The 24,371-nt window shown below is 53.7% G+C and overlaps 1 protein-coding gene across 2 annotated transcripts in view; it reads right to left on the reverse strand.

Moving 5' to 3' along the window:
• MYO7B (myosin VIIB) overlaps positions 1–24,371 on the reverse strand; it is a 77,989-nt gene that overhangs the window by 18,069 nt on the left and 35,549 nt on the right. The window contains exons 14-26 of one of the 2 annotated variants that reach the window (XM_059052591.2): positions 23,217–23,380; positions 20,893–21,030; positions 19,003–19,155; positions 18,347–18,445; positions 16,563–16,657; positions 13,579–13,663; positions 12,031–12,249; positions 11,040–11,210; positions 9,936–10,145; positions 9,649–9,816; positions 6,587–6,664; positions 6,081–6,208; positions 1,730–1,856 (exon numbers count right to left, since the gene is read on the reverse strand). In XM_059052591.2, coding sequence (XP_058908574.1) covers positions 1,730–1,856; positions 6,081–6,208; positions 6,587–6,664; positions 9,649–9,816; positions 9,936–10,145; positions 11,040–11,210; positions 12,031–12,249; positions 13,579–13,663; positions 16,563–16,657; positions 18,347–18,445; positions 19,003–19,155; positions 20,893–21,030; positions 23,217–23,380 — 1,835 coding nt within the window. The remainder of the gene's footprint in view (positions 1–1,729; positions 1,857–6,080; positions 6,209–6,586; positions 6,665–9,648; positions 9,817–9,935; positions 10,146–11,039; positions 11,211–12,030; positions 12,250–13,578; positions 13,664–16,562; positions 16,658–18,346; positions 18,446–19,002; positions 19,156–20,892; positions 21,031–23,216; positions 23,381–24,371) is intronic. The other variant, XM_059052592.2, reaches the window with a different exon arrangement.

A 24,371-nucleotide genomic window follows, 5' to 3' on the forward strand; every position in this document is an offset into this window, starting at 1 on the left:
AGCCGTGGCCGCTGAGCCTGCGCATCTGGAGCCTGTGCTCCGCAACGAGAGAGGCCACAACAGTGAGAGGCCCACGTACCGAAAAAAAAAAAAAAATGTACATACTCTTCGACTTAATAATTCAAACCTATGATAAAGGTAGATATATAGGGTTTTTTTTGTTTTTAATTTTATTTATTTATTTAGTCTTTTGGCTGCATTGGGTCTTCGTTGCTGTGCATGGGCTTTCTCTAGTTGCGGCAAGCGGGGGCTACACTTCATTGCGATGCGCAGGCTTCTCATTGTGGTGGCTTCTCGTTGCAGAGCACGGGCTCTAGGCATGCGGGCTTCAGTAGTTGCAGCACGTGGGCTCAGTAGTCGTGGCACGCAGGCCCTAGTGCATGTGGGCTGCAGGAGTTGCAGCATGCGGGCTCAGTAGTTGTGGCGCATGGGTTCTAGGGTGCGTGGGCTTCAGTAGTTGTGGTGTGCGGGCTCAGTAGTTGTGGCTTGCTGTCTCTAGAGCACAGGCTCAGTAGTTGTGGTGCAGGGGCTTAGCTGCTCTGCGGCATGTGGGATCTTCCCGGACCAAGGCTCGAACCCATGTCCCCAGCATTGGCAGGTGGATTCTTTTTTTTTTGTGGTACGCGGGTCTCTCACTGTTGTGGCCTCTCCCGTTGTGGAGCACAGGCTCCGGACGCACAGGCTCAGCGCACATGGCTCACGGGCCCAGCCGCTCCGCGGCATGTGGGATCTTCCTGGACCGGGGCACGAACCCGTGTCCCCTGCATCGGCAGGTGGATTCTCAACCACTGCGCCACCAGGGAAGTCCTTATAGTTTTTAATCATAGTGGTGTTCATGGTGATGGGGAATTGGAAGATGGATCCTAAATGTCCAGCAACGAGTGAAATACGCGCTGGGACAGTGCTAACAGATGGCATTAGCACTGCCATTTGGGAACAGTTTATGACATGAGAAGACACATAAGATAAGTGAAAGCTGCAGGAGAGCCGATGTTCAAAATATGTTTGACAAGATTCTGAAACAAGGCATTGAAAAGCTTTTTGTCTCTCAGAGAGATTCTTTGAGGAGATGCAGCCTGGAAGGGTTTACTGGTGTCAATGGTGGCCCAGGGCCCAGGGCAGATGGCCAGGGTGACCACACTTCCTGCTGTCCCTGAAGGGACAAGAGGTAGTGAGATTGTTTTCTATGTGATTCCAAGTATGACCCTATCACACCACAAAAGGCCAGGAATTGTAACAGAAGTTACCTCTGGGTGTGGGGTTGACTTTTATTTTCTTTCTAGACTTTCTTCATATCCTACGTATTACTTTTATCATCAGAACCAAAAGGTATATTAGAGTAGCAAAGGCTGGGGCCTCCAACACTTGAAAGCACCTCCCTTGTTAGTTCTAAGGCCTAGAGAGAGATGCTGCAGCCAATCTCTGGTTGGTGCCCACTCCTCAGACTCCTTTGCCTTTTCAGTGCCCACTGCATCCACTGTCTCATTGTCTCCTGGTAACTGAGCCCAGGTAAGATGACCCTGCAGATCCTGATTAGGGGTTGGAAGGAGCATCCTTTTTTATAGACGGGAAACTGAGGCTAAAAGAAGCCCAGGCACTGATACCCATCCTGGCCTGCAGGAGCAGGAGAACTGAGCCATGCATGGGTTAGGATGTCTGGACCTGCTCCAGGGCCCCGGGCCCACCCTTGCTGCCTCCGCCTTCAGCCCCTGCCCCCGGCCCTCCCCACCTTCATGAACCTTTCGGAGGGCGGGAAACAGCCCAGGCACAGGGCAAGCAGGATCCAGCCCCGGGCCAGGCTGCTTGTTTTGTAGTTCTCCGAGAGCTGCTTGCAGATCTGGCAGTAAATCTCGTCCCTGAAAGACACGGAGCGCTTGGGAGGCCAGGCAGGGGGCTGGCTCTGGGGGAGAAGAGGAAACGGGGCACACGGGCACACAACTTTTTCTGCACCCCTGGGGGCAGACATGTTTGCAGGGGGACCTCCAGCCTCCTTGCCTCCAATTGCTTTTGCTGCATGCCCTCACCTCCCCAACACATCCAGGCCCACGGTGGACCCTGTCATCACCCAGGACTGTGCTCCCTCCAATGTCTCCCCAGTGGGCTCTGTGGCCCCACTCCTTTTTTTTTTTTCCTTAATATTTTTTAATTTATTGGCCGTGCCGGGTCTTAGTTGCGGCACGCGGAATCTAGTTCCCGAGCAGGGATCGAACCCGGGCCCCCTGCATTGGGAGCGTGGAGTCTTAACCACTGGATCACCAGGGAGGTCCCTCTGCACCCCCGCTCCTGACAGCCCTTGTTTCCGGTCTTCCCAAGGCCTCAGCCCTCCATCCCCCGAGTCAGTCGTCTCGGCCCCTTGGGCCTTTGCTCGCTCCCTCACCCAATCTGCCCACAGCACCTTGACCCTCCAGCTGTGGGTCACAGCTACAGGGAGGGTCCAGGGGTCTCCAGCCAAAGTCCTGCTCCTGGTAGATCAGCCCAATCTGATCTGCTCCTTTCCCCAACCTCACAGTTATTTCAAACCTTTTCCTCTGCCTAGAGGCCCTCCCCCTTCCCCTGAATGCAGCCCCCCACCCGCCACTGCAGGGAGGAGAGTGGGGACTTCGAGGGAGAACCCCTCAACTCCTCACCTCCTGATCAGTTCCCATTCCCACAGGCTCATGAGCCTCTCTTCTCTGTGTCCTCTTGGAGAAGGGGCTTTCCTCCACTCTTCCCTGCTGACTCAAGCCTCTATCAACTTATAAAAGTGTCCCATTAGCCTCTCCAACCATCCAGAGGCCAGCATCTTTCCCCTAGTCACTCAGTGGTATGCTCCTAAATGTTTAACAACCAACTCTTCTGGGGGAAAAAACCCTGAAATTCATCACATTTGCCAATTTCTGTGGTGTAAATATTCCCACCAATGCTGATTTCAAGCCATCAATGTCAGGTTGGTGACCACAGAGTTCAGAGGAGACGTGCACGGCCAGCTTTCCTGGGCCAGTAGAGTCAGTCCCAGCAGACCTCCTCCTTCTGCAGCCTCTGAAGGCACTGCCATCAACCACTCACCCAGACGGGAAATCTGGGGGTGACCCCAGACTCCACCCATCAGCCACCACATCCTACTATCTGTCTCCTGGAAATTTTCTCTGTCCCCTGCTCTCCACTTCTGCTCCCTGGGTTCCCTCATCAGCTCTGCAGCAGCCCTCTCCTGGCCTCCCACCCCCAGGCTCCATCCCTCCATGTCACTGCCAGGAAGATCTTTCTGGAAGTCATCTATGATCATGGTCTTCTCTTAAAGCTTTTCCCTGCGCTCTAAGGATTGAATTCAAACTCCGGGCCCCAGCTGGGACAAATCATCTGGAATTCCAGACCCTCAGGCTGTTTCAGAACTCTGTGACCCTGCGCACCCTCTCCCTCTGTCTAGCGAACGCCCCTCCTCCGTCCCACCACCCCTGGCCCTACTCTTTCTCGGTGCCCCCACTGGATCACCACCTTAGCACAGGCAGTTATCGTGGGTCTCCGGGTCCTCCCATGCTCCCCAACTAACGGATGGGCTCCTTGAGGACAGAGACACGTTGCCTTCATCTCTACATCCCCAGCCCACAGGCCAAGGCCTGGCCCTGAGCAGGTACTTAATAAACATTTATCGAACGTGTTTCTGGATGTGAAGTGGGGCATTTGCTTTGTTTTGGAATTTGGCTAAGACTCCAAAGCCAAGGATAAACAGATGATAATACTCAATATTGTAAAGAGATACACTCTTGTAGGATTTACTAAAAGATGGCAGAACCAGTCCAGCCAGGAAGCGACTTCATGGGAGTAGAGAGATCTCTGGCTCATCTTCACTACATCTAAGTGAGGGGGAGTGAGGGGGACCCAGGAGAACTGCTAATGGAGATGGGGACTGTCTGCCAGAGATGGGACCCATCTCACTCCCCATCTGAGGCATACTGAGCCCCAGCAGCCCATTGGACCACCCCAGGGTACTGGAATGGGACATGACGACAGAGCTCTTGAGAGTGCTTCGTTTGTGTCCCCTGGAGATACAAGTTGGGGGTCTCCATGAACAAGAGACTAGTGTCTGCTTCCTGCTAGAGAAGTCTAAGCCACCCTTGATGGGCAAGATGGAGAAAGAACAGTCAGGGGCTGAGAACTGCACTTGTACAGTTTGGTGGGGCAAGCGTGGATGGGTGTCTGTTGAACAAGAGGAGGCCATGGAAGGAGCTGGGCTTCAGGCATCTTGCTGGGATCCACGCAAGCAGGCCAACCATCATTCCAGAGGGTCCCAGTGGTTAAGAGGCTGTGGTATGTTCCATTAGGGGCTAGAGATGACAGAGAATCTCAAGGGATCCCTGAGACAGTGTTGGCCCCAGCTGGGGTCAGGACTGCACGGAAGTGCCTACAGGGTATCTGAAGAACCCACAATCATCTCATATGGGTCTGCCATGTTGGAGGGTGTGGTGACTAGTGAGGACTAACCACGAGAAAATTACCAGCAGAACCAACTAAGCTGAAAGAGTTGCCACGTTAGTGTCATGCAGGCAGCTAAAACACTAGTCTTACTGGCTTGAAGAACCAGAAGACAGAGTTCGGGTACCCACAGCAGTTGAAAGTGAAAAGAGAAATCCTGTAATGAAGACAAGCAAAGAAGAGGAGTCCTACATTTTGCATATAAAATCTTCCTGAATCTCTGGCTCACCCTTGATCTACACATGTGTGGGGCAGACTCCAGGTAGTCCAGCAAAGGCTAAAATAATGGAACAGGGTTTCCAGCTGCTGCTCACCAAAGGCAGACAGAATTTGAATCCACCCAAGTTAATTGTCTGCCAAAATGAAAAGTCAACACTCTGAAGGAATACAACAGATTCTGGAGTCTCTAAACGTATCATCCCCAAATGTCTAGGATACAACCCCAAAGTACTAGATTTCTGAGAAAATAATAGTCAGGTACTGGACATATGAAGAAACAGGAAAACATGACTATTCTCAAGAGAAAAGGCAATCAGTGGAAACTGGCCCCAAGATGAACCAGATATTGGATTTATCAGAAAAGGTTTAAAAACTACCATAACTGTGCTCAAAGATGTAAAGGACACTATGCTCATAGTGAATGCACAAACAGGATATCTTGGCAGAGAAACAGAAACTATAAAAAAGAACTAACTGAGGCTTCCCTGGTGGCGCAGTGGTTGAGAGTCCGCCTGCCAATGCAGAGGACACGGGTTCGTGTCCCGGTCCAGGAAGATCCCACATGCCGCGGAGCAGCTGGGCCCGTGAGCCATGGCCGCTGAGCCTGCGCATCCGGAGCCTGTGCTCCGCAATGGGAGAGGCCACAACAGTGAGAGGCCCGCGTACCAGAAAAAAAAAAAAAAAAAAAAAGAACTAACTGCAAACTCTAGAATTAAAAAATATAATATCTGAAATTTTAAAAAAATGTTGGATGGGTATAATAGCAGACTGGGGAAGACAAAAGAAAAATCAGTGAATGTGAAGATAGATTAACAGAAACTATCCAATCTAAAGAACAGAGGAGAAAAAAAAGAAAGCAGGGATGAACAGACCCCTCAGGGATGTGAGGGATAATATAAAAGTCTTCCATATGTTTAATTAGAGTTCAAAGGAAAAGAGAGAGAGAATGAAGTAGAAAAAAATGTTTGAAGAAATAATGCCCCAAATTCCCCCAATCTGGTTAAAAATAATAACTTAAAATATGTGAACCCTTGAGATACAGTAGTCTGTCCCTGAAAGCAGTATACATGATTCTTTAAATTTGTATAAAAACACAATTCCTGTAAAGCAAATTGTATATAAAGCAAAATATATATAACATAAATGAGGGACTTGTCCATTTAAATGGACTTGCATTAAAGCTGGTTGTCAAATGAATCACCAGCCCATGATGAATTTGTCTTCCTAAAACTGGGTTTCACTCAGGGGTTTTAACGCAGAGCAAATAGAGAACCCTGGATGATAACGTCTGCTGTCCTGAGACCCCGCCTGCAGGCCCCAGGGTAGGGAGCAGGATAGGGCTGCAGCCACGGGCTGAGAGCCAGTGAGGGTTCCCATGTTCAGAATGGGGGGCAACGGGGGTGGGGACTGACCTGAGGCTGGGCCGCAGGATGGCGTAGCCCACAATGAACTGCACCTTCTCCAGATTGGACATGGGTCGGTCTGAGATGGGGTCGTCAGGATCAAATGCCTCTTCCCCGATATTCAGCTGGCCGGCCACCTTGAAACCCAAAGGCGGCAGTCAGGACAGCTGAGATTCTTCCCATTTTTTTTTTTTTTTTTTTTTTTTTTTTTGTGGTACGCGGGCCTCTCACTGTTGTGGCCTCTCCCGTTGCGGGGCACAGGCTCCGGACGCGCAAGCTCAGCGGCCATGGCTCACGGGCCCAGCCGCTCCGCGGCATGTGGGATCTTCCCGTACCGGGGCACGAACCCGTATCCCCTGCATCGGCAGGCGGATTCTCAACCACTGCGCCACCAGGGAAGGCCCTCTTCCCATTTTCAAAGGAGGAAACCGCGTGATAGCTTGGAATGCTGCCGCAGGCCAGCCAGCGGGCGGCAGAACTGGGGACAGGTCCAGGTCCCCTGTCCCTGGGCTCACCTGGCCCGTGACCCTGGAGGACCACTTCAGCTCCGTGGAGGAGATGTCCTTGGTCCCTCTGTCCCTGCGGTTGGGCCTCTGTGGATGGAGACAGTTCTTGAGGGATGGTGAGCTGGGGTAGCACCTCCCAATCTGACCCAACAGTGCCTACGGTGGGGCTAGTCTCCAGATCCCCCAGCCGTTTCCCAGCCGATTCACAAAGCACCGAGCAGCCCCTCATCTTGACCGAGCTGTGCAACACTGACAGGTGTGCGTGCCATCCTCACAGCTGAGTGAGGAAACAGAGGCGAGGGAAAGTGAGAAACTGGACAAAAGCTGCTCGGCCAGTCACCAGCCCTCTGGCAGGGCTCAGGACTGTCCTGACTCCAAAGCTTGGACCTCTCGCCAGCCAAGCGGGCTGGGTCTGAGCCCAGGTGCCCAAGACAGCCCCAGGCTATGGTCATTCTCTGTGACAGTTTGGTGGATGAACTGGAATACATTCCACCCACCACAAGGAAGGGGCTTTCCCAGAGATCAGAAGATTCTAAGCTGCGGGCCCGGGCTGGGTGGGGAGGGGTCTGCCCCCAGCCATCATGATCTGCTGGTCTCCTTAGGCAGGGGTCACACCCTGTCCTGATGGTGTCATGAGAAGTTGCTTCCAAAATTAGAGCTCAGTGTGGGACCGGGTCCAGGGCTGGGCAGCAGCTTCTGGCTGGGCTAAAACTGGTTTGCCACACAGGGGACAAACATAAAACACGTTAGGCTGGCGAGCGAGGGTGGGCAGGGCTCACTCAGCCAACTGCTCCTCCACGGGGGGGCACACGGTGGGTGCTTAATAAATGTGCAGGAAGGAACACTTGAGATCTGACCTCTGGGTACCCAGTCCTCCCTGTGCACACCTTCCAGAGGTGCCAATGGCTGGACCACCTCCCAGCGTCCCCTCCCTGAGAGGAGGCCAGCCTCCAAGGTGGCCCCCAGTGGCCCCTGCCTCCTGACATTCTCACCCACTGTGGCATGGAGGCATTGCAGCTTCCTTCCTGCTGTCTCTCTGAGGTCACTCATTGTGGAGGAAGCGTATGTGAGAACACTCGGGCAGCACCATGGAGAGGCCCAGGTGGCCAGAGCTGAGGTCTCCCGCCAGCAGCTACGTGAGGGAGCCATTCGGAAGCAGATCCCATAGCCCCGGTCGAGTTTGGAGATGACAGCTTGACTGTAACCTCGCCAGAGACCTTGAGCCTGAACTAACCAGCTAAGCTTCTCCTGACCCTCGAAACTGTCTGAGATAATGAATGTGGGCTGTTTCAAGCTGTCAAATTTAGGGGGTAATTTATTACACAGCAATGAATGACTGTTATACTCCGTGGAGCCCACATCTCTAGAGGTCAGGGAGTCAGGGCTTGAGCTTGGGCAACTTCCATGTAATCCCTGGACCAGATCTGGCCACGTGATGCCAGGCTGCAGACTCCCTTAGATGTCTATGCTGTTGGTCTGCACACAGGACCTCACAGCTATCTGAGCTGAGGTATGGGGCACTGTGATATTGTGATTTCTAATAAGAAATATATATTTGGTCTTTGTCCCCATTACTGGCACAGAGCTCCTAAAACCCTTGGAATTTCCTGTGATAAAGGTGTCTTTTTATGTTAATGAAGTGACTTTTGGAAAGCACCTAAGGGTGGGTCTGGTTGCCAGGTGACAAGGGGAGGGAGGAGGGGCGGGAGATTGAATTCAACTGGCTCAGTGGCCAATGATTTTGTCAATCGTATCTATGTAATGAGGCCTCTGTAAAAACCCAAAAGAACAGGGTTCAGAGAGCTTCCAGGTTGGTGACCACTTGGAGATTTAGGGAGAGTGGTGCCTGGAGAGGACATGGAAGCTTCTTTTTTTTTTTCCTATTATTTATTATTTATTTTTTGGCTGCACCGTGGGGCTTGTGGGATCTTAGTTTCCCAACCAGCGATTGAACCTGAGCCCTTGGCAGTGAAAGTGTGGAGTCCTAATCATTGGACCACCTGGGAATTCCCCATGGAAGCATCTTAATACTTCCCCACACCTTGCCCTATGCGTCTCTCCCATCTGGCTGTTCTGACTTGTATCCTTTTATAATAAAGCAGTAATGTAGTAAGTAAAATGTTGCTCTGAATTCTCTGAGCCGCTCTTGCAAATGAAACCCAAGTAGGGTGTCGTGGGAACCTCTGATTATAGCCAGTGGGTCAGCAAATGAGGAACAATCTGGACTTGTGCTGAAGCAGGGGTCGTCTTGAAGGACGGAGCCCTTCATCTGTGGAATCAGACACTATCTCCAGGCAGATAGTGCCAGGATTGAGTTGAATTGTAGGACACCCAGCTGGTGCTGAGAATTCTTGGTGTGGGGAAAAATCCACATACATTGGAATTGGTGTCAGAATCACAGGCAATCGTGGGACTCCTAATGCTGGTGGGCCCGAGTGCTATCACTGCTGTGTCATTCCTTTGGACTATTTTGGTTAATTCCACTAAGATGACATCATGAAACCGGGGCTTTAGGAAGGACTTCTGACCAAAAATGGATGTGAATTAACCTTCCATCAGAGGACAGGGCAGAACATGGGTAAAGAACTTGGTCTCTGAATTCAGCAGAATGGATTCAAAGCCCAGCTGTGTCACAGGTGGGCTTTGAATTCACTGTGATCTGGGGACAAGTCACTTCACTTCTCAGTTTCTCTAGCTACAATAAACTTAATAATCCCTACCTTGTAGGGATGGCTCATCTGGAAATTAACTGAAGAGAAACAACTGGCACATAGCACATCGCCAGTCAGTAATAACATCTGTTGTTAGTATTACTGTCCAATGTTCAGGTAAAACCCAGGGTTCAGAGCCTGGGAGGTCCTCTCCTATGAGGACTGTATAATTCACAAAGTCCTGGGTGTAATGCCTGACTCAGGAGCTCCTGAGTGCCATTCAAGACTGAAAATCCCCCGGGGCCCCTGGGTCTAGCAGCTGATGCTCACTCCACGTCTTGCCTCCCCCTCCAGGCCAGCTTCCGGGGCCTGGGGACACCGGAAGGGCGTGTGCCCTTTGTGCCCCTGCCCGCTGCGCACCTGTGCGGATCCGCTGTGTGCCGGAGGTTGGGCACTGCTCTCCCTGCCCAGGGCGTCATGGATCTGCCGCATCACCGAGCCACCACGCGGGGTGTTCCTGGCAAAGAGCACTGGCTCCGGGATGTCACCCATGAACCTCAGGATGATGCCCCACACAGCCAGGGCGGCCTGGGGAGACGGGGACAGAGTGCCGGCTGGAACCCAGCTCCACTCTGGGTCCCGCCCGTTCCTGGTTCCCGCTGAACCAGGGGGAGGCCTGAGCCACTAGAAACCAGAGAACCAGGTACCGAGCAGTCGGCGTCCTCCTCGTGGTAAAGCAGAGGGTATCGGAGGGGCCGCCGGATGTGTGTGTGGCTGGCTGATTTCTGAAAGTAGGTCACGGCGAACTTGGGGAAGGTGTACTCGGCCAGGCCGTCTGCGTCCTCCTCGGGCTCCTCCAGCATGGGGACCATGTCCAGGTCAACCTCGGGTAGCTTCTGGGTCCTCTCTTCCAGATCCTGGGTGCCCGTGAGAGAGAGGGACAAGGGTCTGCTGTCCTTTCAGGCGTGACCTGGCAGCGTGTGCATCTTTGGGGGCCAGGGAGCCCCAAGAAGGGTCTGTCTGGTTATTGATGGGGTGCAGAATTATCCACTGTCCCTTGTGTTGGGGACCTCCCCAACCCTCACCCTGGTGGGCCCCTGCTGGGCTGCTGGGTGCTGGGCGGGCCTCGGTGCGAAAGGCCCAGGTACCTGGCACCCTCTGCCTGCAGACCTGGGCTCTCCAGACACCCCCCACTCCCTGCCTGCCTCCTGCTTGCTCTGTCAAGTGCTCCTCCAGTGGAGGGGGGCTGGGTGGTCCGCACTGCACAGATGATTTGTGTGGGGGGAGCCTGGGCGGGGGGAGGGGGAGGCACGAGCACCTTGGGGGGCGCCTAGGTCACTGGTCCAGAGCAGGATGCGATGCGAGTCAACAAGTCAACCGGACAGCCCCGGAGCTGCCCTCTCCTGCCCCCTCCTCCCCCTCACATCAGACACGGCCTCCTGCCGTGCTTTTTCTACCTCGGCTCCCCAGGTCACATACTGCAGAGCAGCAGCCACCGAGGTGCTCTGTGACAGGCGCCAGACGCGCGCAGGAAACGCTGCCCGCTGCCCGATTGAAAGCCCAATGACATTCGCACAGTAAAGGCGCTAAGAAGCCTTGCAGGTAAGAAACCTGCTCAACTTGAAAGGGTTTGACCACAGAGACCCTCGCTCCTCTTTTCTCTGCATCTTCACCCAGGACCGCAGAACTCACTTCAACACCTACCTACTCCATCGGCTCCCCGAGCTGAGTCTTGGCTTTTCAGTAAAGCCTAGAGGTTGGCCCCTAGACAGAGCCCCCCCTCGCTGCTCGGTCGGCAGGGCCTATCTTACCTCGACACACGGCGTGGCCTGGCCCTCCTGCCCGCCCATCATCGAAGGCAGGAAGCCGAACACCTGTTCCACCATCTCCGTGTCGGTGACAGTGTCGTAGATGGACTTACGCTTCCTGCTGGGGACAGCGCTTGGACTTTTCTGCTCTTCAGCGGGGATGACCAGAGGCCCCTGCACAGACACCCCCGGGGGCCATGGTTACCACAGGCCTGGCTGGGGCAAGCCCCTCGCGGAAGCCAAATAAACCTCCTCCTGCCATATTTGTCCAAATCAATACATTTCCCTCTGAAATCCTAGGTTTTAAAAGTGAGAGGGACTGGAGATCAACCAGCCTGGGCATCTCCTTTCCCAACGGATAATTAAAGGTCCAGAGAGGGGAGATGCTTGCTTGCCCTCATAGGTTACCACGCCAAAGCCCGAAGACCCCCAGAACCTAGCTGCAAAACCCACTCAGGCCCACCTGGTCCCTTCACAAAGAGCACCAAGGCTCCCCTGGGAGAGGGCCCTCGGGAGGGCCCGTCTGGGGCCATGTGGGCGCAGGAACACGCTGCTGACATGTCTGGGGCTCTGCACTCTTTCTTGCTCTGGCCACTGTACTAGCACTGTGCTCCGTGGACCCATTTTCATCTACGGAGCAGGGGCAGACTTAATCCTAGGCCCTCTTCCTTATCAGCATTGCCAAATGAACAAGTTCTGAGGAGTGAGGTGGAGTCTCAGGTGCTCTCCGGATGGAGGAAACGGAATCACGCAAGGGTGAAATTTCAAAACGGATGGATATGCATCTCGGCGCCACTCCCCTGCTCCCTGCCCTCCTGCCTCTCTTGCTTGGCCTCTCTTAAAGGCTCCTCTTGGTATTTCTTGGTATTTCGGGACCTGGAGGGGGCAGGAGTGTCTGGTGAGAGCCCTATGTCGTTGCTCACTCCTCCTGCCTACCCTCCCTCACCTGGGCCCAGCCATCTCCCACCTGCCCGAGAGGGCAGTGCCCACCTACATTGGCTTTCTGCCGCCGGAAGTTCCGCCGGACAGCTATGCCCCTGGCGTACGCCTGGATGACCACCACTGCCCTCCTCTTGGCCTGGACCTGCTGGCGCACCAGGTAGCCCCTGCAGAGGGCCTGCAGCTGGACCATCCTCTGCCGCATGGCCTGGTACTGCTTTGCCAGCAGGTGGCTCCGGGCAATGGCCTGCAGACGCTCAAAACCCAGGAGGACCTGCAGAGGCAAGAAGGACGGGCACTCACAGAGAGGCTTGGGCCCAGCAGGGCACAGAGCAGAGAAAGGCCTTCCCGAAGGGACAGAGAGCAAGGGGCAAGGTGTCCTCACAAATTAGCTTGACAGTTACCTGCTTTACAGCAAAGCGCTAGTGCTAAAATTTTACTTGCCTGTGAATACGAGCATATTAAATGACTTCTACGTGTAAAGCAGTTAGAACAGAGCCTGGCATGAAATTAGTGCTAAGGAAGTCTTTTTAAATGGCGTAAATAATTAAGTAGTTTCCTGGTAGTTCTGCCATTAACAGAGAACTGGTTTGGGTGTCACATGCGTGATACGATTCCAGAGGCCTTGCTTTCTACACCTGCAGCCAAGTCCAGCCAGCTTGTGTGGAGCTAGAGTACCTCTGTGGAGGCCTATGGCCGGCTCCATCAAGCTAATCCCTCAGGGATCTTGAAAATAAAGAGGAAATAATAAACTATGAGTACCTGTTTCTATGCTGCAAACATAAGCCACAGCAGTCCCTAAGCCTCTGGGATGGCTCCTGTTGGCTTCTGAAAGACCAACCTAACGGTTGCCAGGTGTGAAGGGTCATGCTTCATCTTACAGGTTTGGAAGTCACACAGATATGCATCCAAACTCCAGCTCTGCTGCTTACCGATTGCGTGCTCTTGGGGAAATGACTTGATTTCTCTATGCCTCGGTTCCTTGACATACAGCGTTGGCTTAATAATAAATAAAATGATGCACACGGAGCAACAGGTCCCCAGTAGCCTTTCCGTCCACGTCAGCTGCCAATGTGCCCTTGTGAGCACGGAATGCGGACAGGTCTGGGTCAGTTTTGCTGACGTGACCACTGCATGTTACAACCACAGTCGCAGCCATGACCAAGGCAAGCAGTCAAACAGGCCCCACCGGACACGGTTAAAGGTTGCTCTGCTTTGTTTGTTGCACAGACACTCATTAGCAGTGACTGTGGTCAAGGAAAAAATTAGAAAAAAATGCTTGAAACAGAAAATCATCAATCCATTAACTTATTTTGTTGCCTGGAAATTGGGGAAAAAAAAAACACCATCTAATTTCAGAGTAGGACATCTCATTCTAGCTCTGGAGATGCCCCAAATTCTGCAGGAGAACGCTTTGAAACCTGCAAATCGTGTGACCTGACACTATGCTAAGAAGAGGGTGTGGGGTGTTGAGGTCTGCATCATGCCTGTGGCTGATGTGATGCTTCCTGCCCCAGCTCTCACAGTCATAAACAAACGTCAACATTTGTTTCTAATTGGACGGCTGCTCCTGCAGGCTCTGCCTCCCACGTGAGTCTCTTACCAGCTTGAAGTTCCTCCGGCTGTAGCAGCCTCTCCACCAGGCCTGGAGGGTCACAGCTGCCCGCCTCTGCCTTAGGAACGCCTTCCTAGAAGCGGAAATGCAAGTCAGTGGTAACAACCACAGACATTTTAAAGCCTTTGGGGGGAAAAACTGATTTTGAAGGAAGAGAGATGATGAAATGTTGGGGGAAATGAATGCATACAATATTTCTTTTCCAGAAGGTATTATAGGCTGAAAGACAGACAGGTTAGGGACTTAAAATCTACGGCCAACAACTAAATTTGTGACTGAGGACAGTTCAGTTTTAATTAATTAATTAATCTATTTAAATTTATCTTTTTTCTTTTCCTTTTCTTTATTTTTTTTGGCCACGCCACGCAGCTTGCGGGATCTTAGTTCCCCAACCAGGGATCGAATCTGTGCCCCCTGAAGTGGAAGCAAGGAGTCCTAACCACTGGACCTCCAGGGAATTCCCGAGGACAGTCCAGTTTTTAGAGTGAGGAGAAAAAATTTCCTCATTCCCCCCAAAGATCTCTGAAGGGATAAAACCCATTTCCAACTTTTTATTTGTTGTCAGACTCTGCCCCCTGCTCTGGCCACTAGCCCAGGGGTTTACCAGAAATCAGGTCAGAAAGTCTCAGGGCCAGAGCTCCTCTCTGGGGGCAGGTCAAAGCAGAGGGCTGCCCCCAGACCCAGGAAGCCTGGCAAGCTCCATCAGACTGCTCCCTCCACACGGAGAAACAAGGGCTGAAAACTAGGAGGTAACCTGAAACCTCGCCTCTGGGGAGTCAGAGGTGCATATGGATGTACCTTTTCTCCCACACTTAACTGAGTTTTCTTATCACTTCTAATAATTTTTCAGGGTATTTTCTTAGGTTTAGGACAGTAGATCTCAATCATATTAAAAATCATCTTTGGGGAGTTGAGGGAGGGGGAATTGGATGAAGGTGTAACTTCCAGTTATAAGATTAAGTACTAGGGATGTAATGTACAACATGATGACTATAGTTAGCACTGCTCTATGGTATATATAAAAGTTATTAAAAGAGTAAACCTTAAAAAGGATTTCCATCACAAGGAAAAAAAACCGTTTTCTTTTGTTTTTGCATCTATATGAGATGGTGGATGTTCACTAAACTTATTGTGGTAACCGTTTCATGATATGTATAAGTCAAATCATTATGTGGTACACCTTAAACTTGTACAGTACTGTAAGTCAATTATATCTCAATAAAACTGGGGGACAAAAACCAAAAACCAAAACAAACAAACATAAAAGAACAAGAAAAAAATCATCTGGAGAACTTCAATATTTATTGATGCCTGGGTGCCGTCCAGTCCAATTAAGTCAGAATCTTTGTTGATGGGTGGACAATATATATCTGTATATCTATCTATTCAATATTTTTTGGTGCATGTACATACACACACACACACACACACACACACACTCACATGATGATTCTAATATAAGACCAAAGAAAACAACTGAGTTATCTAAAAATAAAGATAATTTGTCTCCTTTCTAATATTTATATCAGTGGTTCTCAACTGGGGGTGATTCTGACCCCAGGCACATTTGGCAATGTCCAGACACATTTTTGGTTGCTATGACCGGGGGTTGGGGAGGAGGATGCTATTGGCATCTAGTGAGTAGAGTTCAGATGCTGCTAAACATCCTGCAATACCCAGGACAGTCCCCTATAACAAAAAGTTATCCAAGCAAAATGTCAATAGTGTTGAAATTGAAAAACCCTGATTTCTATATTTTCTTTAAATTTCTTGTCTAATTGCATTGGCCAGAACAGCAAGAACACCGTTAATTACCAATGGTGATCACTTCTGGGAAGATGGAGTAGACATACTTTCCCTTACTCCTCCTGCTAACTACAACGAAAAATCCCTAGACATTATACATAAAACAAACATTAAGAAGACTCTGAAAGATGGAGAGAAGAAGGAAGACCAGCTAAGGATCTCAGACACAGTGGTAACTTCTCTGGATTTCCTTTTTCCTCACACACCCCAGACTAGGAGCTGAAGAAGTAGGCAATCCAGAAATGACAATGGGCACAGACCAGAAAGACCCCAGGAAAAGCCTTCTCTCTCTACCAAAAGGATCAAGAAAGGGGCAGTTTAGCAAGACAGAAAACTTTTAGATAATAACCAAGTCTACTTCAGTGAAACACCCTGTAAACAACTGTGGTTCCCCCACCTACACCAGAAGATGCCCAGTGGAAGCCTAGATGTCCACCCTCACCTGGGTTGTGCAGGAAGTCATCCTTGATGGATAGTAATGAGCCCACCCCCAACAATGGCAGTGGAGACCACTGGGGAATCCTGAACCTGTATGGCCTTCTAAGCCACACCTCCCCGCCTCATGACCCTGCTTGCTGGTGCCCATGGCCACTATCCCCGTGGCTCAGACACTTTCTTGCATTTTGTCCTATCTGGGTTTCCAGGTCTTCCTATGGTTGGCAACGGGGCCGACAGGACAGCAGGGAATGGCACCATGGGGCCTGCTGAGCCCCCTGGACGTGGTGAGGGGGAGGGAGGCGGTAATATGGCTGATTTACTGAACCTGCACTGAAATTCAAGCGTTATCTTCTTACTGACCAGGGAACCGAGTCAAAGACAGTTCTTTTCTTCCCTCCAAAACCAGCCACCTCATAAAACCAAACCCATACATTCTCTAAGACAACTGAAAGAGAACACTGAGATATATTCGAAACCAGGGCTGACGCTTCATTTGGCTCTGGCTTCCGTGGTGGAGTTTGCCCTCCACCCCAAAGATTCAAATAGTGTATTAGGATTCTCTGGCCAACACAGGCTGCAGTGTCCCTGGTCGGGAGGTCCTGACAGTGCTTCTGCCTCGGTTACCCTGAGAGGGGGACCAGTGGGAACATGTGGCCCTTGGGGGGTACAGGCCTGCCCAGGGTACGTGGCAGGCGAGTGTGTGGGCTGGGAGGGGGCAGGGCAGGCACCTGTATCTGTAGCCCTGCAGGACTCTCTGGATGCTGACTGCAGCCTTGTCCAGGGCCTGGCTCCTCTGTACCGCCAGCAGGGTTTCGTGGTTTTCCTGGGATGGGAGAGATCTCATCATGCAGCTGCCCTGCCTCACCCCTACTCACCCACCTGCAGCCAGAAGTCAGGGTCTCTCAGACTCTTCCCACACTGCTCCTAGGAGGGGGGGCAGGGGCAGGGGCCCTCATGTTGCCACCAATGTGGCTCAGAGCAGAGAACTGCAGCTACATCCCCAGCCCCAATCCAAGAACTTCCCGTTTTAGCTCTTTCTTCTTGTTAATTCGATCTGGGAAATTTCACTTCTGCTCTGGAGAACCCAAGAGGTGGGGAAAGATTTCCCCAAAGCTGTATTTTATTTCCCCAAATTTACGCGCAACGCTCATTCAGCTGTAATACAGGTGCATGCTTGTTTCCATAGAAACATGAATTCTAGCCTCTGCATAGAATTCATAGTGTGAGGTGATGAGCCGCATTCATCCCTGAGTGGTGACTTTCCCTGGCTCACCTCCCTGCTCCCCCTGGATCCCAGGCGCGGAAGGAAGGGACTGTCTTTGCAGAGTAGAGAGCAGCACAGCCCTTTGGTAAGTGATGAACAGAGACCAGGGGCTTGGTGGCCCTTCCTGCCCCCATCAGTCTTGCACCAAGCAAGCCCTGGGTCTCTCCGTGTGCCTGGGTGGGCCCTGGGGACACAGAGATGGACTGGACCCCTGACTGTGGCCTCATGGAGCAGCCAGGGAGGGGGAGGGAGGGGGCACGGGCACTCTCCTCCCCTCCTTGGCCATCCACCCACGCTGACCCCACTCTCCATACCACACCCTCCTGGGCAGCGGCCCTGGGACTCCCCAGACCTCTTCTCTCTGCCAGCCGCACCTCCCCAGTGGAGTCTGAAGCCCCTCTGCTTCTTCCTTCCTGTCAAGCCCCAGAGTCCCAGCACAGGCAGACCTGACTGATGCGTGGACAGACGGACAGACCCACTGGAGACCTGGTGCTGGGAGGACAGACAAGGACGTTTGGGCAAGCTCTACGGGGGAAGAGGAGAGAGTGGAGGGCTCCGGAAGGGCAGTGGGGACGAGGTGGGGTGTGGGGCGGGCTGGCAGAGCCCTGGTTCTAGCCCTGATCTTCTCTTCCTCCTCCTCTTTCTAGCCCTGCTGACCTGCCCAAGGCGTGTGAGGCTAGGAGACACGGAGGTTCTCTCCCTGTGGCTCTCTGACCCAGTTCGCCATCCTGGAGGGCCCGAAGGCCAGAAGGCCAGCCTCAAGGGCGGGAGGTTGCCTCTGCGTGACCTTGAGCCTCCCTGTGAGTTGATGGAGAGGGAGGTGGGAGATGGTGCTGCTTGCGGCCCAAGGAGCTGTCATGGGGGGAGGGGGCACACTGCCTCCTGCCTGAAGCCCCACCTCTCCAGGGAGGCAGGGGCGGGGCTTCCCCAGGTCTGACTGCAGACTGCGGCCCCGGGCCTGAAGGGCTGTTCCCTGGACAGTGGGAGACCTCCCTCAGCATCTTCTTGGTCTCCTGCGGTGGCTTGCAGGCAGCCCCTCCTCCTCCTCCTCAGGCCTTGCCCTAAATGTCCTCCTCTGAGAAGCCCCCGGGCTTTCACGGGCCGGCTCTCCCCGTGACCCCCTGCCTCCCTTCCCCCCTAGCGGGGCTTTCTTGAGGGCAGGGGCCGCGCACGGCACAGGAGCCCACGGGCACCAGACCAGTCACACAGGCTTCGGGAGGCTGAGGACCAGCGCGTTCAGGGTCTCACCTTCAGGAAAATTTTGGTCTTTCCCACTTTCCAGTCTTTGTCTGTGCCCAGCCACCTTTCGGTGATGCGCAGGCTCATCTGGCGAAACTTGCCCCGAAGCTGCCAAAGAGAAACAGAAGTGGCTCTGTGGAGTCACGCCGGAGCCCGAGGTCCCTCCTCGGGGGCCTCTGCCCCCACAGGTGTCGCCGTCAGGGGCTCCTGGGCCAGGGCACAGGCACTGGGCACCCTGGATCAAGGGTGGGGCCCAGGGCACCATGAGGCCACCACACCTTGCAGGGCCTGGGGCCTCAGTGTGGCCGTTGGACGTGGGCAGCCCAAACTTCAGGATGGCTGAGTGTTCGGGGAAGCCTAGGAAGCAGGAAGTGTCTTGCTCCCTGGCCACTTATCGTCTCCGTGACATTCTGCCACGTAAAAGAGAGTGTTTGCTTTTAACCGCGGATGCTCCTAGAAGGAACATATTCAGCCGCTAGCCTCGTCCAGAGAAGGGAAGCAGGAACGGGGGTCATTTCAAAGCTTGGAGTCCAGGGAGGGGCCCTGGGCACCAGGTGGGCAGCCCGCTTGGAACGGGGGCCGTGTGGGCGCCCAGAGGCGGCTGGGTTCTGTGGAGGCGCACACCGCCTCTCGGGGCCCGTGGGCCGGGCTGCGGGGACGCACACCTCCGTGCGCACGGCGCTGGGCAGCAGGATGAGGAACCTCTGCGAGAACTCCTCGAACGAGTAGCGGATGGGGAATCCGGACTTGCGGATGTGCACCGTCTCCATCATGCCCGAGTAGCGCAGCTGCCAGAGGCACAGCTCCCGGTTGAAGAGCTGCGGGCGCGGAGGAGAGGGGCTGATGGCGCGGGCCGCCCCCTTCCCGACCTCCCTGCCACCAACCCTTCGGCTGTCCACCAAATGCAGGAGAACGAAGCAAACGCTTGGTTTCATGAACGTTCTGTTTTGAAGGGAGATATTTGGTTGAAGTCACTGAAAAGTCCTGGAAGTGTTTTCCAAGGAGATAAAAAGTCGGTAACATACGAACTGGGACATCCACAAGAACACCAAATACTTCCCGCATTTTCAGAATATGCAAAGTATGAGGAATATCAAAGTGTTTTTGCATATGCCACGTTTAAAATTTTTTGAAGTGCCCCCAAACAATGATGCCAAAGAACACGGCTTCCTTCTGGCCTTGCCGGTGTTGGGGTGACTGGTGCCCCTGCAGTCCTTCCGGCTGGGGCTCCATCGTGCCTCTCACACGCTAGTGGAAGGAATAAGTACCTTTCCTACTTTGAGTCAGAAAATATTCTAGTCAACTTAGTCTCTCCATCCTCCAGAGATGGGTATTTGGAGAGGAACTTGTCCACGATGCTTTGCACAGGGGTATGGGGTCTCAGCCATGGCCCCAAGACTCTGCATGCCTGGGACCCTTGAGAGCCCCCCTCCACCTCCAACCAGGTGTCTGGGGACTAGGGGGAAGCCCTCCAATCTGGCAAGCCCACCAGCACCTGGAAACACGGAGGGCCACAGAGGCAACTGCCTGTGGCACCTAGGGCCGCACAGTAGTTAGTTTTGGGCAACTCCTTAGCTCCCATTTATTATTTCCAGTGGGCCCGGTGCTTCTCCTTTAATCTTTACAACAGCTCTACTTGGTGCGGTACTTAGCTCCAACTTAAAGACAAGCTGCCTGAGGCTCAGGGCCATGCTCCTGAGTGGCAGAGCCAGGGTTCCTACCTTGAGCCTTCCTGGCCCCTCAGCCTGGGTTCCCCTATACCCGCATAGCAGCTACCAACTCCCAGAAATGTCTCAGCCAGGGGCACCCACAAGACCTGAGAATGATCCTCAGGCCGCCACCTGTGGGCGTGGATAGAGGACCTCTGGGAGCACAGTTACTCTCTAACATCTGTGCATTGTGTCTTTAAGGAAGGCACTTCATTTAATGTAATATTATTTCTTTTCTCTTATAAGATTTTTTTTTTTTGAATCATGTTATCTCCTCTCAGATGACATCTCCCGGTTTCTGGAATCCTGTATTTGCAGCCTCTGGGTGGGATTCCCAAGCCCACGGGTCAGGGGCTGGGCAGGCAGCAGGCTCCCACCCCACCCCACACATAAGCAAATAAAGCCGCCTTCCAAGGGCTGCATGGCCTCAGGTCTTGGTGACCAGCAGTTGGTGTCAGTCTCTAAAATCACAGTACTGGTTGCTGCCCCTTATGGAGTGTGGTTTACTTATGCAGATGTGGCAAAAACGTCATGTGCAATCCTTGCTGCCCCCTGCAGGTAGGCAGATTCTGAATTTACGGAAGAGAAAACTGAGGCTCAGAGAAGCAACACACCTGGCCAGTGGCAGGCGAATGGCAGGGCTGAGACAGTTGAGGTCCGGGTGATCCAAAGCCCTGAAGGTCACAGACCTTCGAATGGCCTAGACTGGTCACCTTGCCTCAGTACCCCCATCTGTAAGATGGGGGCAGATAGCTCTAAAGCTGCCCAGACACTCTTGCAGGGAGTGACATGACCCCAGATGCCATCAGACTCATCCAGTAGAGGCCCTCTCCCTCCCCGCATTACCAGTGGCTTCTTGTACTCATTGGGTTTGATGCAGCGGATGAAGTAGGGCTGGCAGTTGGTCAGGATTTTCATCAGCTGGTCCAAGGACTGCTTGAACTGGCCCGCCAAGGTGGAGGGCCGCTTGCTGGAGTCTGCAGACTGCAGGCAAAAGCACAGGGCACAAGTAGGGGGCTGGGGAGCTTGGCCCTGAGGCACAGCTGACCCATGGCACAGTGAGGCCTTCTGCCGAGGTCCCGCACGTGGGCAGGGCTACATTCATCCAATCGCTCATTCATTCATCTAGCACGGGTTCCCCAAGTGCCTATGTGTGCAGGTGCCCCGCTAGACACTGGGGACCCAGAGCCAAGTAAGACAGGGCAAGCCTCCTGTCTAGGGGTGGGGGCCCCCAAGTGGGGCATACAGGATGATGCACCAGGGTGAGGAGCGAGTGTTAGAACTCCCAACTGTTTTACCTCACCATTCTACATTTTCAGTTTTTGTATCGGTTTTATATGCTTTTTTTGAATGTTTTATACTGTACATTGTAAGCATTATAGTAAATGTATACAGTTTAAAAATACATGTATTAAAATGATGGATGCAAGAGAAAACAAGAGCCCAAGCCCCAGGCCAAGAGTAGTGTGTGTTTTTGTGCAATGCTGGCCTTGGACAATACTCCTTGATCAAACCTTTCCAAGGTCGAATGTTCTTAAGCAAATGTATGTACTGCCAAATTGCGTCAGTCTGGAGACACGAGTTCACCGTTTAACACCTCTGAAAGCAGGATGCGATCACTGGCAGGCCTAATGACGATGGGCAGCATTTTCCTGTTGTCTTGGTTTATAAAAGAATGTGCATTTCCCTCCACTGTCATTCTGTTCCCTGAAAGCTGTGGGACATGCTCTGGTGTCCCCACAGGGCCAGGACCAGGCTGTGCTCCGGCCTCAGCTGTGATGTCCAGGCTGGCTCCACCTGGTTCCAGACCTAGGCAATTCCTGCACAGCCTCGCGGCTCCTTGGTGCCCCCCTGGGCTGGCTCTGCTTGTGGCCGTGCTGTGGGCCCTCGGCGCTAAAGCCTCAGGAGTAGAGGTGGGGGTGGGGATGATGAGAGGTCAAGGGCACCTCAGTGTGGCCAGAGCTGACTGTGCGGCATGGGGTGAGAGACAGGGGGTGTCCTCTGCTGCACCCACAGTTCCTGAGCCACTGAGCCGGCCTCATCTCCCTGCCTGGGGGTGGGGGAGCTCCTAGTCAGGTGACTCACAGGGCTTTTCTGGAACAGTCGCTGTTAAGGGGTGAAGGCACGGCTGCTAGCGGGTGGGCAGACCCGCACCCTGCTGGGATGTCCTAGGCTGCTCTGAGGAGCACCTGAGGCTCTCTGCTGCCCACCTCCCTGGCCAGGAGCCTCAGTGCTGCTGCCGCCACACCAAACACACACACACACACACACACACACACACACACACACACCCCACATACCACACACACACACACCCCACATACCACACACACACACAAACCACACACACACACCACACCACACACACACACCACATATCACATGCCACACACACACTTCACACACACCACACACACACACCAAATACCACACACACACACACCCCAGATACCACACACACACACAAACCACACACACACACCACACCACACACACACACCACATATCACATGCCACACACACACTTCACACACACCACACACACACACCAAATACCACACACACACACCACATACCACACACACACATACCAGATACCACACACACACACAAATACACACACCAGATACCACACACACCACACACACCACACACACACACACCAGATACCACACACATACACACAAACCACACATACCACACACACCACACACACACACACACCAGATACCACACACACACCACACACACACACCACACACACCACACACACACACACCACACACACACACCAGATCACACACACCAGATACCACACACACACCACACACACCACACACACACACACCACACACACCACACACACACACCACATACCACACACACACACACCACACACACACACACACCACACACACGTAACACATACCACACACTCCACACAAAAGACACACAGAGACCGATGTAGAAAGAAACAAGACCACCTAAAGCCGGTGGGCTCCCTCAAGTCCACCACTCACTGGGATGCAGGCAGAGCCCCGTTCCCCCGCCCCCGCCCCGCCCGCTGCCCCTGAAGCCCCTCTCCCCGTTTTCAGTCACCTCTGCCCCCTGCCTGAGAATCCCCGACCCCAGAACCCAGGCCCCGGGCTGGGCAGGGCCACCGAGCCCACCTTGAAGAGCTGGCTGCCCGCCGTCACCCGGACGATGGTCCCGCGGCCCCGCTTGTGCTCCGAGGACTCCAGCCCGAATATCTCCTGCAGGAACTTGTTCCCGGAGGAGTGGACCAGGGCGAGGATGTCCTTGCTCAGCATGTCCCGATTCTTCTCCAGGAAGCCTGCAGGGAAGCAGAGTCCCCTACCCAGCTCGGCCACCGCTGCTGACTCCAGCGAGGGGCGGGCGCCGTGCGGACAGGCGTCCCGCAGGCCACCCGCTCCAGGCCTGCCTCCATCACCGGGGACCGGTGCCGGGCGGTGTCATGGCCACGGCCCCATCCCACGGCCCCCACTAGCCCCCATCCCCACTGCCGCCCCCATCCAAGCCGCCCCCAATTCCTTCTGCCTGATTACCCTGCCCGCCTCCTGCCCCTCCCTGCCTGCCTGGCCCCTCTGTCCCCAGGGACCTTCCTGAGAGGGCACATCGCCCATCACCCCTCTGTACCTTTCCTCTGCCCCTCTGCTGCCAGTGCCTGCCTTCCTCCTCCTCCTCTCTCTCTGGGGCCTGCACCCCACCCCAGGGGGTTTCATCTCTTCCCGGGGGACCTGTAGCCTCCACAAGCTCTCTGGGGCCCTCTTCCCTCCTAACCCACCCAGGCCAACTCTGGTTTGTGCTTCAGGCCAGCTCAAGCATCATCGATTCCAGGAGGCTCTCCTGTCCCACAAGTGGGGTGAGAGGCCCTTCTTAGGGCTCCCTTCCACCCTGTCACTCGGCTCAGGGGTGGTCTCAGGACTGCCCATCTGCTCCACCTGCCACAGCTCCCGGGTGGACCACGGGCAGGAAGGAGTCCACGCCCCTCAACATCCCAGCAATCCCAGAGACCGCTGTCACTGCCACACACACCCAGGACCCCACTAGCAGCACAGCAGACGGAGTGTCCATTCCATGTACAGTTTAGACCTCCCCGAGGGCAGTGCCTGCAGGCTCTCATCAGGGCTCTGAATTTCTGGGGACCCTGGGCAAGTATGATCGAGGCAAAACTGCGTGTTTACATAAAGGAGCCAAAAGAAGAAGAGAAGGAAAAGGAGAAAGTACAGAAACCTCCCCACCCCTCATAATCCCTGAAAATCTGGCAACCTGGTCATGTCCAGGCAGCTTGCAGTCTGGAGAGG

This window comes from Kogia breviceps, chromosome 2 (genome assembly GCF_026419965.1).
Source record: "Kogia breviceps isolate mKogBre1 chromosome 2, mKogBre1 haplotype 1, whole genome shotgun sequence".
Taxonomy (NCBI): Eukaryota; Metazoa; Chordata; class Mammalia; order Artiodactyla; family Physeteridae; genus Kogia; species Kogia breviceps.